Source organism: Athene noctua, chromosome 36 (genome assembly GCF_965140245.1).
Source record: "Athene noctua chromosome 36, bAthNoc1.hap1.1, whole genome shotgun sequence".
Taxonomy (NCBI): domain Eukaryota; kingdom Metazoa; phylum Chordata; class Aves; order Strigiformes; family Strigidae; genus Athene; species Athene noctua.
In genome coordinates, this window is record NC_134072.1 from 1,104,475 (window position 1) to 1,122,893 (window position 18,419).

The following is an 18,419-nucleotide window of genomic DNA, read 5'->3' on the forward strand; positions in this document are numbered from 1 at the left end:
GGGGGGTCCCGGGGTCACAGGTGTCACCCCCAAACCCCCCCCCGGGCCCCCCCCGCCCCCCGGCGTCACCTGCGTGTGCCAGCGGCCCCGCCCACACGCGTGTGCGAAGCGTGTTCGGGTGACCCTGACCCCCCCAACCCCCCCCCCTAAGAAATGTGTCCCATCAGCCCCCGGGGCGGGGCCAGGGGGTAACCGGGGTCACAGCGGGGGGGCGACGGGGGCGTAAGGGTGTCACGCGGGTGTAAGGCGGGTGTAACTCTGTTACATGGGTGTCACGCGGGTGTAAGTGTGTCCTCTGTGTGTAACACGGGTGTAACGCGGGTGTAACTCCGTTACATGGGTGTAACACGGGTGTAAGTGTGTCCTCTGTGTGTGTAACACGGGTGTAACACGGGTGTAACTCCGTTACATGGGTGTAAGGCGGGTGTAACTCCATTACATGGGTGTAACACGGGTGTGTGTCCTCTGTGTGTGTAACACGCGTGTAACATGGGTGTAACGCAGGTGTAACAGGGGCGTAACTCCGTTACATGGGTGTAACTCCATTACATGGGTGTAACGCAGGTGTAACTCCATTACGTGGGTGTAACACGGGTGTAACTCCATTACATGGGTGTAACACGGGTGTAAGTGTGTCCTCTGTGTGTGTAACACGGGTGTAAGATGGGTGTAACTCCATTACATGGGTGTAACACGGGTGTAAATGTGTCCTGGGCAGGTTTAACACGGGTGTAACTGTGTCTTGTGGGTGTAAGGCGGGTGTAACTCCATTACATGGGTGTAACACGGGTGTAAGTGTGTCCTCTGTGCGTGTAACACGGGTGTAACATGGGTGTAACTCCATTACGCAGGTGTAACAGGGGTGTAAATGTGGCCTTAGCAGGTGTAACAGGGGTGTAACACAAGTGTAACTGTGTCTTGTGGGTGTAAGGCAGGTGTAACTCTGTTACATGGGTGTAACGCGGGTGTAACTGTGTCGTCTGGGTGTAAGGCCGGTGTAACTCTGTTACATGGGTGTAACGCGGGTGTAAGTGCGTCCTCTGTGTGTGTAACACGGGTGGAACTCCGTTACACGGATGTAACAGGGGTGTAAATGTGTCCGGGGGGTGTAACAGGGGTGTAAACGTGGCCTTGGCAGGTGTAACGCGGGTGTAACATGGGTGTAACTATGTCTTGTGGGTGTAAGGCAGGTGTAACTCCGTTACACAGATGTAACACGGGTGTAACTGTGTCCTGGGCGGGTGTAACACGGGTGTAACTGTGTCTTCTGGGTGTAAGGCGGGTGTAACTCCGTTACACGGGTGTAACACGGGTGTAAGCGTGTCCTCTGTGCGTATAACATGGGTGTAACTCCATTACATGGGTGTAACACGGGTGTAAATGTGTCCTGGGCGGGTGCAACACGGGTGTAACTCCGTTACACAGGTGTAACGGGGTGTAAATGTGTCCTCTGTGCGTGTAACACGGGTGTAACACAGGTGTAACTCCATTACACGGGTGTAACACGGGTGTAACTGTGGCGCCTGCACGTGTAACAGTGTCCTGTGGTGTAACCCAGGTGTAACTCCATTACACGGGTGTAACATGGGTGTAAATGTGTCCTCTGTGCATGTAACGCGGGTGTAACACGGGCGTAACTCCGTTACACGGGTGTAACACGGGTGTAAACGTGTCGCCTGTGCGTGCAACACGGGTGTAACGCCATCACACTGGTGTAACACAGGTGTAACCGTGGCCTCTGCATGTAACACGGGTGTAAGCGTGTCCTGGGGGTGTAACACTGGTGCAACACCATCGCATGGGTGTAACACGGGTGTAACCGTAGCCTCTACGTGTACGATACGTGTGTAACCGTGTTCTGCGGGTGTAACACGGCTATAACACCGTTACACGGGTGTAACACGGGTGTAACCACGTCCTCTACATGTACAACGCGTGTGTACCCATGTCCTGGGGGGTAACACGGGTGTAACACCAACACATGGGTGTAACAGCGGTGTAACTGAGACCTCCCCGCATGTAACACGTGTGTAACCGTGTCCTGTGGGCGTGTAACACGTGTGTGTCGCTGTCATCTGCGTGTAACATGGGTGTAACCATGGCCTGTGGGCGTAACACGGGTGTAACATTGACCCGGGGGGGAACACAGGTGTAACACGGGTGTAAGCGTTCCTCTGGGTGTAGCACACGTTTAACGCCATCCTACGTAACACGTGTGATGCTGTTTCACGCGTGACACGCATGTGCGACGCTGTCACGTGTGCAACACGTGTGTAACTGTGTCCTCCGTGTGTAACACGTGTGCGACACCGTCCTGGGTGGGCAACACACGTGTCACACGAGTGTAACATGTGTCAGTCACACATGTGTGACACGTAACACGGCTGTAACAGTCCTCCGTGTAACGCTGCCCTGTAACACGCGTGTAACCCCGTCACTCACACGCGTGTAACCACCCGCGACGCTCTCCCACGCGTGTGCAACAACACCGCTGCGTGTGGAGGCGTGTTGACGCTCCCCGGGTACAAGCTGGGGGTGCACACGCGTGTTCTCCGTGGGCGTGTACCGCGCGCTCTACATGCACACGCGACACCGTTCTGCATGTAACAGCCACGGTTCTCCGTGTAAGACGCGTGTGACGCTGTGTGTGCTCACGTGTAACACGGCCCGTGTGACACGTGTGTAAGTCCCACACGGGTGACCGGCCTCAGGGCGTGTAACGCCACACGCGTGTAATGCCGCCTGCGCTGCCTGTGGCGACGGCTTGTGCACACGTGTTAGCGGCTGGTATAACACGCGTGCACACCCTGACGCGTGTAGACGAGCACAGGCACGCATGTAGGCATGTTGTAACGCCTCTTTACATGCGTGTACAGCCTGACACGTGTGCGCAGGCACAAGAAGACCCGTGTGCACGTTGTGGTGCGTGTTGTAACACGTGTGTAAACCGGGACACATGTACAGGGGCACAGGAACGCCCGTGTGTGTGTTGTAACCTTTGTTTACACGCATGTACACCCTGACACGTGTACACGGGCACAAGCACACCCATGTGCGTGTCGTAACACGCATGCACACCCTGACACGTATACACACGCGTATACACTCGTGTGCACATTGTAACACATGGCTGTAACACACATGTACACCGACATGCGTACACAGGCACAGGGACACACGTGTGTGTGCTGTAAACCGTTTCCATGCGTGTACACCCTGACACGTGTGTGCAGGCACCAATACACCCGTGTGCATGTTGTAGCGTGAGTTTTAACACGTATGTACACCCCCACACGTGTACACAGGCACAGTAACACCCGTGTGCGTGTCATGACGCCTGTTGACACACGTGTACACCCTGACACGTGTACATGGCCACCAGCATGCCCGTGCGCGTGTAGCGTGTGCTGTAACACGTGTGCACGCCCTGACACGTGTACACAGGCACAATAACACGCATGTGCCTGTCGTGACGCCTGTTTACACACGTGTATGCCCCGACACACGTACACAGGCACAAGTCCGCCTGTGTGCATGCTGTAGCGTGTGCTGTAACACGCATGTACACCCCGACACGTGTACCCAGGCACAAGTCCGCCCGTGTGCGTGCTGTAGCATGTGCTGTAACATGTGTGCACGCCCTGACACGTGTACACAGGCACAATAACACGCGTGTGCGTGTCGTGACGCGTTTACACACGTGTACGCCCTGACACACGTACACGGGCACAAGTCCGCCCGTGTGCGTGCTGTAGCGTGTGCTGTAACACGCGTGTACACCCCGACACGTGTACAGGGGCACGGGGACCCCCATCGCTCCCCCCCGCGCACACGCGTGTGCGTGTCCCCGCATCAGAGCCCGGCGCACACGCGTGACCCCCGACACGTGTCCACACGCATGCGCGTAGGGACACGCGTGCAGGGGGCGGGGCCGAGGGGGGAGGGGCACTCACGTGGCAGCGGGTCCGGTGCGGGGGAGGGGCTACGCGCCAGCCATGGCCTGGATCTGGGAGGGGGGGGACACAGTTACTGGGAGGGACTGGGATGGACTGGGAGGCCCCTCCCAGTCCCATACTGGGACCAGTAGAGCAGCAGCCCAGTATGAACTGGGGAGGGGTGCTCCCAGTACTCCCAGTATGACCAGTACTGGTCCTCCCAGTTCCCAGTACAGCCATGAGCTGTAACTTCTGCTCCCAGTACTCCCAGTATCTGTCGCTCACGCTTCCAGTATCCCCAGTATGACCAGTACCGGGACTCCCAGCACTCCCAGTACGACCAGTACTAGTCCCCCCAGCTCCCAGTATGACCAGTACCTGGACTCCCAGATCCCAGTACGGCCGTCAGCTGTCACTCACACTCCCAGTACTCCCAGTATGACCAGTACCGGTGCTCCCAGCTCCCAGTACAGCCACCACCACTCCCAGTATGACCAGTGCCAGCACTCTAAGTTCCCAGTACAGCTGTCAGCTGTCACTCACACTCCCAGTACTCCCAGTATGACCAGTACCGGTGCTCCCAGCTCCCAGTACAACCATTAGCTGTCACTCACACTCCCAGTACTCCCAGTACGACCAGTACCGGTGCTCCCAGCTCCCAGTACAACCACGAGCTGTCACTCACACTCCCAGTACTGCCAGTATGACCAGTACCAGTGCTCCCAGCTCCCAGTACAACCACGAGCTGTCACTCACACTCCCAGTACTGCCAGTATGACCAGTACTGGTGCTCCCAGTTCCAGTACAGCCATGAGCTGTAACTTCTGCTCCCAGTATTCCCAGTATCTGTCACTCATGCCCCCATTATCCCCAGTATGACCAATACTGCTGCCCCTAACTCCCAGTACAGCCACTGCTACTCCCAGTATGACCAGTATGACCAGTACCGGCACTCCAAGCTCCCAGCAGCGCCATCACCTGCCAATTCCATTCCCAGTACTCCCAGTACCTGTCAATCAGGCTACCAGTACCGCCAGTACGACCAGTACTGGGACTCCCAGCTCCCAGTACAGCCATTGCCACTCCCAGTATGACCAGTACTGGGACTCCCAGCTCCCAGTATAGCCGTCAGCTGTCACTCACACTCCCAGTACTCCCAGTATGACCAGTACTGGCCATTTCCAGTTCCCAGTACAACCGTGTCACTTCTGCTCCCAGTATTCCCAGTATCTGTCACTCACACTCCCAGTATCCCCAGTATGACCAGTACTACTGCTGCCAGTTCCCAGTACGGCCGTCAGCTGTCACTCACACTCCCAGTACCCCCAGTATGACCAGTACTGGCGCTCCCAGCTCTCAGTACAACCGTTAGCTGTCACTCACACTCCCAGTACAACCAGTACCTGCCGTTCCCAGCTCCCAGTACAGCCAGTATGTCCCTCCCAGTTCTCCCAGCACCCGTCCCTCTCCACTCCAGCTCCCATTTCCCAGTAATCCCAGTAGCTCCCAGTAAGACCACTACCACCATTCCTAGGTCCCAGTATTCCCAGTATACCGACACCTGTCACTCCCAGTACTCCCAGTATCGCCCTTACACAGCGCTCCCAGGGCTCCCAGTACACCCAGCAGCTGTCACCCCTCGCTCCCAGTAACACCAGTAACTGTCAGTCCCGGCTCCCAGTAAGACCCGGCGTTCCCAGTAAAACCAGTATAGCTTTTACCCAGTGCTCCCAGTATCCCCCCCACTGGTCAATCTCAGTTCCCAGTAAGACCATTAGGTACAATCTCTAATTCCCAGTGCTCCCAGTACAGCCCTTACTGGGCACCCCCAGCTCCCAGTACTCCCAGTATAACCCTCACCTGGCACCCCCAGCTCCCAGTGCTCCCAGTGTAGCCCTCACCTGGCACCCCCAGCTCCCAGTGCTCCCAGTAAAACTGTTACTGGGCACCCCCAGCTCCCAGTACTCCCAGTGTAGCCCTCACCTGGCAGCCCCAGCTCCCAGTACTCCCAGTATAACCCTCACCTGGCAGCCCCAGCTCCCAGTACTCCCAGTGTAGCCCTCATCTGGCACCCCCAGCTCCCAGTGCTCCCAGTATAACCCTCACCTGGCAGCCCCAGCTCCCAGTACTCCCAGTATAACCCTCACCTGGCAGCCCCAGCTCCCAGTACTCCCAGTAAAACTGTTATTGGGCACCCCCAGCTCCCAGTACAGCCCTCACCTGGCAGCCCCAGCTCCCAGTACTCCCAGTATAACCCTCACCTGGCACCTCCAGCTCCCAGTGCTCCCAGTATAACCATTATTGGGCACCACCAGCTCCCAGTGCTCCCAGTATAGCCCTCACCTGGCACCCCCAGCTCCCAGTGCTCCCAGTATAGCCCTCACCTGGCACCTCCAGCTCCCAGTGCTCCCAGTATAACCCTCACCTGGCACCTCCAGCTCCCAGTGCTCCCAGTATAACCCTCACCTGGCACCTCCAGCTCCCAGTACTCCCAGTATAGCCCTCACCTGGCAGCCCCAGCTCCCAGTACTCCCAGTAAAACTGTTATTGGGCACCCCCAGCTCCCAGTACAGCCCTCACCTGGCAGCCCCAGCTCCCAGTGCTCCCAGTATAGCCCTCACCTGGCACCCCCAGCTCCCAGTACTCCCAGTATAACCATTATTGGGCACCACCAGCTCCCAGTATAGCCCTCACCTGGCACCCCCAGCTCCCAGTACTCCCAGTATAACCATTATTGGGCACCACCAGCTCCCAGTGCTCCCAGTATAGCCCTCACCTGGCACCCCCAGCTCCCAGTACTCCCAGTATAACCATTATTGGGCACCTCCAGCTCCCAGTACTCCCAGTATAGCCCTCACCTGGCACCTCCAGCTCCCAGTACTCCCAGTATAACCCTCACCTGGCACCTCCAGCTCCCAGTGCTCCCAGTATAACCCTCACCTGGCACCTCCAGCTCCCAGTGCTCCCAGTATAACCATTATTGGGCACCCCCAGCTCCCAGTGCTCCCAGTATAGCCCTCACCTGGCACCCCCAGCTCCCAGTGCTCCCAGTATAGCCCTCACCTGGCACCTCCAGCTCCCAGTGCTCCCAGTATAACCCTCACCTGGCACCTCCAGCTCCCAGTACTCCCAGTATAACCCTCACCTGGCACCTCCAGCTCCCAGTACTCCCAGTATAACCCTCACCTGGCAGCCCCAGCTCCCAGTGCTCCCAGTCCAATCCTTCCGGCAGCACTCTGGGCTCCCAGTACGGCCAGTCCCCGCCCTCCCAGTGCTCCCACACCCGCCTTATCAGGGCGCCGCACCCAGCCCTGCCCGGGGCACCCGGGTCACCCCGGGGGGGGGGGGTGGCAGGGCCAGGCCCCCCCTTTCCCGTTCTGCGTCTGTGCGTCCCCCCCACTGAGGAACCCCCCCAAACCAGACCCTGCTGCACCCCGAAACTGCAGCCCCCCCCCCAATACCCCCCGGCACCCCAAAATCCCACCAAATGTCCCCAAAGCACCCCGAAATGTCCCCAAATCCCCCCAGACACGCCCAAATCTCCCCAAATGACCCCCAGACACCCCAAAATCCCCCCAAATGTCCCCAAATCACCCCTGACACCCCCAAACCCCCCCCAACACCCCAAAATCCCCCAGACACCCCAAAATCCCCCCAAATGTCCCCAAATCACCCTCAAATGTCCCCAAATCACCCCTGACACCCCCAAATCTCCTCCCAGGCACCCCAAAATCCCCCCAAATGTCCCTAAATCCCCCCAGACACCCCTAAATGTCCCCAATTCACCCCAAATCCCCCCAAATCTGCTCTGACACCCCCAAATCTCACCCTAGACACCAATTGTCCCCAAATGTCCCCAAATCACCCTCAAATGACCCCAAGTCACCCCTGACACCCCCAAATGTCCCAAATTCACCCCAAATCCCCCCAAATCTGCTCTGACACCCCCAAATCTCACCCCAGACGCTCCCAAATCCCCCCAAATCTGCCCAGACACCCCCAAATCTCACTCCAGACACCCCCAATTGTCCCCAAATGTCCCCAAATCACACTCAAATGACCCCAAGTCACCCCTGACACCCCCAAATGTCCCCAAATGTCCCCAATTTCTGCCCTGACACCCCCGAATCTCACCCCAGACACCCCCAATTGTCCCCAAATCACCCCTGACACCCCCAAACCCCCCCAGACACGCCCAAATCCCCCCCCCCCGCACCAAACTCCCCCTAACTTTGCCCTCCTGCCCCCCCAAACCTCACAGCGCCCCCCACACCCCACAGAAAGTGGGGGGGGGGGGGCAATGTGGACAGTGGGGGGGGTGTCTCCCCTCCCCCCACAAGGAATTGCCCCCCTCCTCTTGGATTTGGGGGGTTCACCCCCCCCCCCCAAAATGTGGGGACACCCCCCCAGGAGGGGAAACTGAGGCACGGGGGGGGGGGTGTCACACCAGGTGGCTGCCACCCCCCCCCCCCCAAGCTGTACTGGCCCTTTAAGACCCCTGGTTTGGAGCCCCCATTGATTTGGGGTGAAAAATGGGGATTTGGGGGGTTTAAGGACTCGAGGGGCCCCCCCTCAGTCAGGAGCCCCCCCAATTTACCCCAAAAAAGGGGCAGAAACAACCCCCCCTTACCTGACCCCAAACCCCCCAAATTCCCCTCGGCGTGTCCAACCCCCCCCCCCCTCCATTTCACCCCAAATTCACCCCAAAACGCCCCAAAACACCCCAAATTTACCTCAGAGATTTCAACCCCCCACACACACTCTATTTCACCCCCCAAACGCCCCAAAATTCACCCCCAAACCCCCCAAATTTACCTCAGAGATTTCAACTCAACCCCCCCCCCCCCCCAGGTCATTTCACCCCAAATTCACCCCAAAATCCTCCAAATTTTACCTCAAAGATTTCACACCCCCCACACCCCATTTCACCCCAAAACGCCCCAAATTTTACCTCAAAGATTTCACACCCCCCACACCCCATTTCACCCCAAAATCCCCCAAATTTTACCTCAAAGATTTCACACCCCCCACACCCCATTTCACCCCAAAACGCCCCAAATTTTACCTCAAAGATTTCACACCCCCCACACCCCATTTCACCCCAAAACGCCCCAAATTTTACCTCAAAGATTTCACACCCCCCACACCCCATTTCACCCCAAAACGCCCCAAATTTTACCTCAAAGATTTCACACCCCCCCACACCCCATTTCACCCCAAAATCCCCCAAATTTTGCCTCAAAGATTTCACCCCCCCCACACCCCATTTCACCCCAAAACACCCCAAATTTTACCTCAAAGATTTCACACCCCCCACACCCCATTTCACCCCAAAACGCCCCAAATTTTACCTCAAAGATTTCACACCCCCCCACACCCCATTTCACCCCAAAATCCCCCAAATTTTGCCTCAAAGATTTCACACCCCCCCTCACCCCATTTCACCCCAAAATGCCCCAAATTTTACCTCAAAGATTTCACACCCCCCCACACCCCATTTCACCCCAAAATGCCCCAAATTCACCTCGGAGATTTCACACACACCCCCATTTCATTTTACCTGAAAATCCCCCAAATTTTACCTCAGGGAGATCAACCCCCCCCCCCAATTTCACCCCAAAATGCCCCAAATTCCCTTCAGTGTGTCCAACCCCCCCACACCCCATTTCACCCCAAAATGCCCAAATTTTGCCTCAGAGATTTCAACCCCACACACACCCCATTTTACCCCAAAATACCCCCAATTTCACCTCAGAGATTTCACCCCCCCCACACCCCATTTTACCCCAAAACGCCCCAAATTTCACCTCAGAGATTTCACACCCCCCCCACTTCATTTTACCTGAAAATCCCCCAAATTCACCTCAGTGTGTCCAACCTCCCCCCAACTCATTTCACCCCAAAATGCCCCAAATTTTACCTCAGAGATTTCAACCCCCCCACACCCCATTTTACCCCAAAATGCCCCCAATTTCACCTCAGAGATTTCACCCCCCCCACACCCCATTTTACCCCAAAACGCCCCAAATTTTACCCCAGAGATTTAACACCCCCCCACCCCATTTCACCCCAAAACACCCCAAATTCACCCCAAAACCCCCAATTTTACCTCAGAGATTTCACACCCCCCCACTTCATTTTACCCCAAAACGCCCCAAATTCCCCTCAGCGTGTCCAACCCCCCCACACCCCATTTCACCCCAAACCCCCCCAAATTCCCCTCAGCGATTTCACCCCCCCACACCCCATTTCACCCCAAAACGCCCCAAATTCCCCTCAGAGATTTCACACCCCCCCCACTTCATTTTACCTGAAAATCCCCAAAATTCACCTCAGTGTGTCCAACCCCCCCACACCCCATTTCACCCCAAACCCCCCCAAATTCCCCTCAGCGATTTCACCCCCCCCACACCCCATTTCACCCCAAACCCCCCCAAATTCCCCTCAGCGATTTCACCCCCCCGTATTCCCCCCAGCCCCCCCAATCTCCCCTCACAGACCCCCCCCACTCCCCCCCCCCTTTCCCCTCTCCCCGGCTCCAGGCCTCGGCCCGGCCCCCCCCGTCCCCCGGCTGGCGGGCGCCCCCCCCCCGCGGCGCCCCCCCCCGCGGCCGAGGCCGTTACCTGGGGCTGGGGGGGGGCGGTGGGGGGGCCGGGGGGGGGCGCGGGGGGGGGCGGCGGGTCCCGGCCCGGCCCCGGCGGTTCCGCTGCCTCCGGCCTCCGCTCAAACAAAGGACCCAGCGCCGCGCGCCCCGCCCGCCCCGGGACACGCCCACCGGCACGCCCACCGCCCCGGGACACGCCCCCTACCGGGACACGCCCACGGAGAGCCCGCGGGGACACGCCCACCGAGGGGAGGGGGGGGGAGGAGGAGGGAGGAGGAGAGGCTCCGCCCACTCGGGGAGAGACGGGGGAGGGACTGGGATGGGACTGGGATCGGACTGGGAATGAACTGGGACTGGGATTGGACTGGGATGGGACTGGGATGAGACTGGGAATGAACTGGGACTGGGACTGGACTGGGATGGGACTGGGATGGGACTGGGAATGAACTGGGACTGGGATTGGACTGGGATGGGACTGGGATCGGACTGGGAATGAACTGGGACTGGGATTGGACTGGGATCGGACTGGGAATGAACTGGGACTGGGATGGGACTGGGATGGGACTGGGATCGGACTGGGAATGAACTGGGACTGGGATTGGACTGGGATGGGACTGGGAATGAACTGGGACTGGGATGGGACTGGGATGGGACTGGGATGAGACTGGGAATGAACTGGGACTGGGACTGGACTGGGATGGGACTGGGAATGAACTGGGACTGGGATTGGACTGGGATGGGACTGGGATCGGACTGGGAATGAACTGGGACTGGGATTGGACTGGGATGGGACTGGGATGAGACTGGGATCGGAGTGGGATGGGACTGGGAATGAACTGGGACTGGGATGGGACTGGGAATGAACTGGCATTGATATGGGACTGGGATCGAACTGGGAATGAACTGGGACTGCGATGGGACTGGGAGGGACTGGGATGGGACTGGGAGTGTACTGGGATTGATATGGGACTGGGATGGGACTGGGATGAGACTGGGATCGGAGTGGGATGCGACTGGGATGGGACTGGGAATGAACTGGGACTGGGATTGGACTGGGATGGGACTGGGATCGGAATGAGATGAGACTGGGATGGGACTGGGAATGAACTGGGATTGATATGGGACTGGGATGGGACTGGGAGTGAACTGGGATTGATATGGGACTGGGATTGGACTGGGATGAGACTGGGATCGGACTGGGATGGGACTGGGAGGGACTGGGATGAGACTGGGAGTGAACTGGGACAGGACTGGGATTGATATGGGACTGGGATGGGACTGGGATGAGACTGGGATCGGACTGGGATGGGACTGAGATTGATATGGGACTGGGAATGAACTGGGAAGGACTGGGATGGGACTGGGAATGAACTGGGACTGGGACGGACTGGGATAGGACTGGGAATGAACTGGGATTGATATGGGACTGAGATCACACTGGGATGGGACTGGGAGTGAACTGGGATTGATATGGGACTGGGACGGGACTGGGATCGGACTGGGACGGGACTGGGATTGATATGGGACTGGGACGGGACTGGGATGAGACTGGGATTGATATGGGACTGGGAATGGACTGGGATCCGACTGGGATCAGACTGGGATGGGATTGGGAATGGATTGGGAAGGACTGAGATGGGACTGGGGGAACTGGGAGGGAGTGAGAGGCACTGGGAGGGACTGGGGTGGACTGGGATGGGACTGGGACAGGACTGGGGGGACTGGGATTGGACTGGGAAGGACTGGGATGGGACTGGGGGAACTGGGAGGGAGTGAGAGGCACTGGGAGGGACTGGGGTGGAACTGGGACAGGACTGGGATGGGACTGGGGGGACTGGGATTGGACTGAGATGGGACTGGGACAGGACTGGGATGGGACTGGGATGGGACTGGGACAGGACTGGGACGGGACTGGGATGGGACTGGGACGGGACTGGGACAGGACTGGGACAGGACTGGGCTGGGGTGGCACCAGGGCAGCACTGGGACAGGGTGGGACAGCACTGGGACCAGTATACTGGGAGGAACTGGGACCAGTACAGGGAGGTGCTGGGAGGCTCTGGGAGTCACTGGGAGGAACTGAGAGGCACTGGGAGGCGCTGGGAACAGTTACTGGGAGGCGCTGGGAGTCACTGGGAGGAACTGGGAGGCACTGGGAGGTGCTGGGAGGCACTGGGACCAGTATGGGGCAGCACTGGGAGTCACTGGGAGAAACTGTGAGGAACTGGGAATAACTGGGAGGCACTTGGAGGAACTGGGAGGTGCTGGGAGGAACTGGGAGGCACTGGGAGTCACTGGGACTAGTATGGGGAGGCACTGGGAGCAACTGGGAGTCACTGGGCCCAGTACAGGGAGGCACTGGGAGGAATTGTAAGGAACTGGGACCAGTATGAGGCAGCACTGGGAAGCACTTGGACTAACTGGGAAGAACTGGGAGGAACTGGGAATCACTGGGAGGAACTGGGCATTACTGGGTGGCACTGAGAGTCACTGGGAGGAACTGTGAAGCACTGGGAGGCACTGGGAAGAACTGGGAGTTACTAGGAGGAACTGGGACCAGTATGAGGCAGCACTGGGAAGCACTGGGACTAACTGGGAAGAACTGGGAGGCACTGGGAAGCACTGGGAGGCACTGGGCATTACTGGGAGGCACTGGGAGGAATTGGGAAGAATTGGGAGGAACTGGACCCCATAGGGGGTAGCACTGGGAGTGACTGGGAGGAACTGGGAGTCACTGGGCATTACTGGGAGGCACTGGGAGTCACTGGGAAGCACAGGGAGGAACTGGGAGGTGCTGGGCCCACTATGGGGCAGCACTGGGCATTACTGGGGCGTTACTGGGAGAAACTGGGAGTCACTGGGTCCACTATGGGGCAGCACTGGGCATTACTGGGGCGTTACTGGGAGAAACTGGGAGTCACTGGGTCCACTATGGGACAGCACTGGGTGTTACTGGGGCGTTACTGGGAGGAACTGGGAGTCACTGGGTCCACTATGGGACAGCACTGGGTGTTACTGGGGCGTTACTGGGAGGAACTGGGAGGCACTGGGAGGTGCTGGGAGGCACTGGGACCAGTATGGGGCAGCACTGGGAGTCACTGGGAGAAACTGTGAGGAACTGGGAATAACTGGGAGGCACTTGGAGGAACTGGGAGGTGCTGGGAGGAACTGGGAGGCACTGGGAGTCACTGGGACTAGTATGGGGAGGCACTGGGAGCAACTGGGAGTCACTGGGCCCAGTACAGGGAGGCACTGGGAGGAATTGTAAGGAACTGGGACCAGTATGAGGCAGCACTGGGAAGCACTTGGACTAACTGGGAAGAACTGGGAGGAACTGGGAATCACTGGGAGGAACTGGGCATTACTGGGTGGCACTGAGAGTCACTGGGAGGAACTGTGAAGCACTGGGAGGCACTGGGAAGAACTGGGAGTTACTAGGAGGAACTGGGACCAGTATGAGGCAGCACTGGGAAGCACTGGGACTAACTGGGAAGAACTGGGAGGCACTGGGAAGCACTGGGAGGCACTGGGCATTACTGGGAGGCACTGGGAGGAATTGGGAAGAATTGGGAGGAACTGGACCCCATAGGGGGTAGCACTGGGAGTGACTGGGAGGAACTGGGAGTCACTGGGCATTACTGGGAGGCACTGGGAGTCACTGGGAAGCACAGGGAGGAACTGGGAGGTGCTGGGCCCACTATGGGGCAGCACTGGGCATTACTGGGGCGTTACTGGGAGAAACTGGGAGTCACTGGGTCCACTATGGGGCAGCACTGGGCATTACTGGGGCGTTACTGGGAGAAACTGGGAGTCACTGGGTCCACTATGGGACAGCACTGGGTGTTACTGGGGCGTTACTGGGAGGAACCGGGAGGAACTGGGAGTCACTGGGAGGAACTGGGAGGTGCTGGACCCAGTACGGGGCAGCACTGGGTGTTACTGGGGCGTTACTGGGAGTCACTGGGCCCCTCCGCCGCCAGTTCCGGGGCCGCTCTCCCCAGCCAATAGCAGCAGCAGCCGCGGCGGGGCCGCAGCCAATCAGCGCTCAGCAGCGGGCAGGAGGGGACGTGGGCGTGGCTTCAACAAACCCCGCCCCTTCCTTCCACCTCCCCCCCCCCCCCCCCACCCGGCCGCGCGCGGGGCTGCACGTGCGCCCGCCCCCTCCCCCGGGAAGCCCCGCCCCCTGGAAGCCCCGCCCCCTGGAAGCCCCGCCCCCAGCCCCGCCCCCGGGAAGCCCCGCCCCCAGCCGTGGGGGAGGGGCGCGGGGGCTATTTTTAACCCGGTGTCCCCGCGTGCCCCGCGCGGGGGGAGGGGAAAGGGGCGTGGCCCGGCCCTTGCACTTTTTTTTTTTGCACGAGGACCCTCGTGACCCCCCCACTCCCCCCCCCCCGAGGATTTGCACGAGGAGCCGCAGCGGTTGCACAATGCCCCGGGTTTGGATTTGCACGAGGATCCTGAGGGGTCGCACAAGCCCTCGTGACGTCTGGATTTGCACGAGGACCCGCAGCGTTTGCACGAGGACACGGGAGCTCTGCACGAGGACTCGCAGTGGTTGCACCATTCCCCCGGGTCTGGATTGGCACGAGGACTCCCGGGATTTGCACGAGTGTCCTGAGCGGTTGCGCAAGCCCTCGTGTCGTCTGGATTTGCACGAGGATCCTGAGGGGTCGCACAAGCCCCTGTGACGTCTGGATTTGCACGAGGACCTGCAGCGGTTGCACAAGTCGGTGTGTGATTCCGATTTGCACGAGGACTCACGGGATTTGCACGAGGGTCCTGAGTGGTTGCACAAGCCCTCGTGTTGTCTGGATTTGCACAAGGATCTGCAGTGTTTGCACGAGGACACGGGAGCTTCGCACGAGGACTCGCAGTGTTTGCACAAGTCCCCGTGTTGTCTGGATTTGCACAAGGGCACGTGGTGGTTGCATGAGCTCCCGTGTTGTCTGGATTTGCACGAGGAGTCCTGGGCTTTGCACGAGGATCCTGAGCAGTTGCACAAGCCCTCGTGCCATCTGGATTTGCACGAGGATCTGCCGCGTTTGCACAAGGACACAGGAGCTTCACACGAGGACTGGCAGTGGTTGCACAAGCCCCTGTGTCATCTGGATTTGCACGAGGGCTCCTGGGATTTGCACGAGGACCCGTGGGCTTTGCACAAATCCCCTCCTGCCCGGGCTTCCCAGAAGAACTCACAGCATTTGCACGAGTCTGTGTGTGCTTCAGATTTGCACGAGGATGCCCAGGCTTTGCACAAGACCCCTCGTGCCTGGTCTTTGCACGAAGACTCACAGCGGTAGCACAAGCCCCCATATCATCTGGATTTTCACGAGGATGCCCGGGCTTTGCACAAGGACGCGCAGCAGTTGCACAATCCCTGGTGCCATCCGGATTTGCCCAGGGGCTCCTGGGCTTTGCACAAGGACACGTGGGCTTTGCACGAGACCCCTCGTGCCCAGGCTTCGCACAAGGACTCACAGTGGCCGCCCAAGCCCCCGTGTCATCTGCATTTGCACGAGGACCCGCAGAGTTTGCACAAGTCTGCGCGTGCTCCAGATTTGCACGAGGACCCCCGGCCTTTGCACGAGGCCTCGTGTCCTCCCCCCTTTGCACGAGGCCCCTCGTGCCCCGCCCTTGCACGAGGACCCGCCCCGTGGCCTTTGCACGAGCCCTCACGTGACCCCCCCTCCCCTCCCCTCCCCTTCCCCAGCAACAACCACCGAGCCGCGCTCTGATTGGCTGCTGCCGCCGTGACGTCACGACAGGGCGCGCCCGACTGTTCCCATGGCAACGGGGGGGGGGGGGGGGGGGGGGAGGTTGGGGCCTTAAAAAGGAGACTTTGGACCCAAAACCGAGGGGCTGGAGCCGGAAACGGGGCTTGGGGGGGGGAGAGAGGGGCTTCGGCCCCGAAAAACGAGGGTTTGGACCCAAAAATTCCGGTTTTTACATAAAAAAGGGAACTAGACCCTAAAAATGAGGGTTCGGACCCTAAAATTGATCTTTTTGTGCTAAAAAGGGGGACTGAGCCCTAAAAATGAGGATTTAGACCCAAAATTCAGCTTTTTATGTTAAAAAGGGGAAGTGGATCCTAAAAATGAGGGTTTGGACCCAAAACTGCAGGTTTATACACAAAAAAAAGGGAACTAGACCCTAAAAATGAGGGTTTGGACCCAAAACTGCAGGTTTATACACAAAAAAAAGGGAACTAGACCCTAAAAATGAGGGTTTGGACCCAAAAATGCAGTTTTTTACACAGAAAAGGGAACTAGACCCGAAAAATGAGGGTTTAGACCCAAAAATGCAGGTTTTTACCCTAAAAAGGGAACTAGACCCTAAAAAAATGAGGGTTAAGACCCTAAAATTGATCTTTTTGTGCTAAAAATGGGGAAGTGGACCCTAAAAATGAGGCTTTGGACCCAAAATTCAGCTTTTTATGTTAAAAAGGGGAAGTGGATCCTAAAAATGAGGGTTTGGACCCAAAACTGCAGGTTTTTTACACAAAAAAAGGGAACTAGACCCTAAAAACGAGGGTTTGGACCCAAAAATGCAACTTTTTGTCCTAAAAAGCGGGACTGGGCCCTAAAACTGAGGGTTTAGACCCAAAAACGCAGCTTTTGAGGTTAAAAAGGGGAACTAGTCCCTAAAAATGAGGGTTTAGACCCTAAAAATGAGGATTTGGACCCAAAAGTGAGGCTTTGGACCCTAGAAATGGAAGTTTGGACCCTAAAAAGAGGTTTTGAGCCCTAAAAATGAGGGTTTGAAGCCCAAAAATGAGGCTTTCTACCCTAAAAGGGAGAGTTTGGCCCCAAAAATGAGGTTTGGGTTCAATAAATGGACACGAAAAAGCAGCTTTTGGCCCTAAAAATGAGGGGTTTGACCCTAAAAAGCAGGTTTTTTACCCTAAAAGGTGGCCTCGGACCCTAAAATTGGGGGTTTTGGGGGGCTAAAATGAGGTTTGGGGTGCAGACACCCAAAATTTGGGTTTGGAAACTGTAAATGAGGATTTAAACCCTAAAAATGTGTCTTCGGACCCAAAACTGGAGGTTTGGGCCCTAAAAAGTGGGTTTAGGCCTTCGAAAAAAGAAGGGTTTGGATGCTAAAAATGGAGGATTTTAACCTAAAATTGAGGGTCTGGGGCCTAAAAAATGAAGGTTTGGACTTGGAAATGCAACTTCAGACCCAAAAACCGGGGTTTTTGGCCCTAAAATTGAAGCTTTAGGGCTTTAAAATGAGGCTTCGGACTTAAAAAAAAAAATTTAAAAAAATTAAAATTAAAAAAAAAAAGTGGATTTCAGCTTGAAAATGGGATTTTCAACTTTTAAAATGAGGGTTTGGACCCCAAAAATAAGGCTCAGGATGGGAAAATTGAGACAAGGGGACCAAAAATCGGGGATTTGTGACCCAAAATTGGGGATTTTTACCCTAAAATCGGGGTTGGGACACTAAAAACGTGGGTTTGGACCCCAAAAAGAGGCTTTTGGCCCTAAAAAATGAGCCTGAAAATGAGGGTTTGGACCCCAAAAATGAGGCTCAGGGTGGGAAAATTGAGACACGGGGACCAAAAACTGGAGATTTGTGACCCAAAATTGGGGATTTTGGACCTAAAATTGGGGATTTCTGACCTAAAATTGAGGATTTTTGACCTAAAATTGGAGATTTTTGACCTAAAATTGAGGAATTTTGACCTAAAATTGGGGATTTTGGACCTAAAATTGGAGATTTTTGACCTAAAATTGGGGATTTGTGCCCTAAAATTGGGGATTTCTGACCTAAAATTGAGGATTTTTGACCTAAAATCGGGGATTTTGGACCTAAAATTGGGGTTTTTTGCCCTAAAATCGGGGTCGGGATCCTAAAAATGCGGCTTTGGACCCCAAAAAGAG

The 18,419-nt window shown here is 57.1% G+C and overlaps 1 protein-coding gene across 1 annotated transcript in view; it reads right to left on the minus strand.

Annotated features, from left to right (window-relative positions):
• The window catches only part of LOC141972856 (lysine-specific demethylase 6B-like), a 29,661-nt gene extending 26,201 nt beyond the window's left edge, over positions 1–3,460 (minus strand). The window contains 2 exon segments of the mRNA XM_074930893.1: positions 2,443–2,574; positions 3,350–3,460. Of these exon segments, the coding sequence (XP_074786994.1) occupies positions 2,443–2,574; positions 3,350–3,460 (243 nt within the window).
• Positions 3,461–18,419: the final 14,959 nt, after the last annotated feature.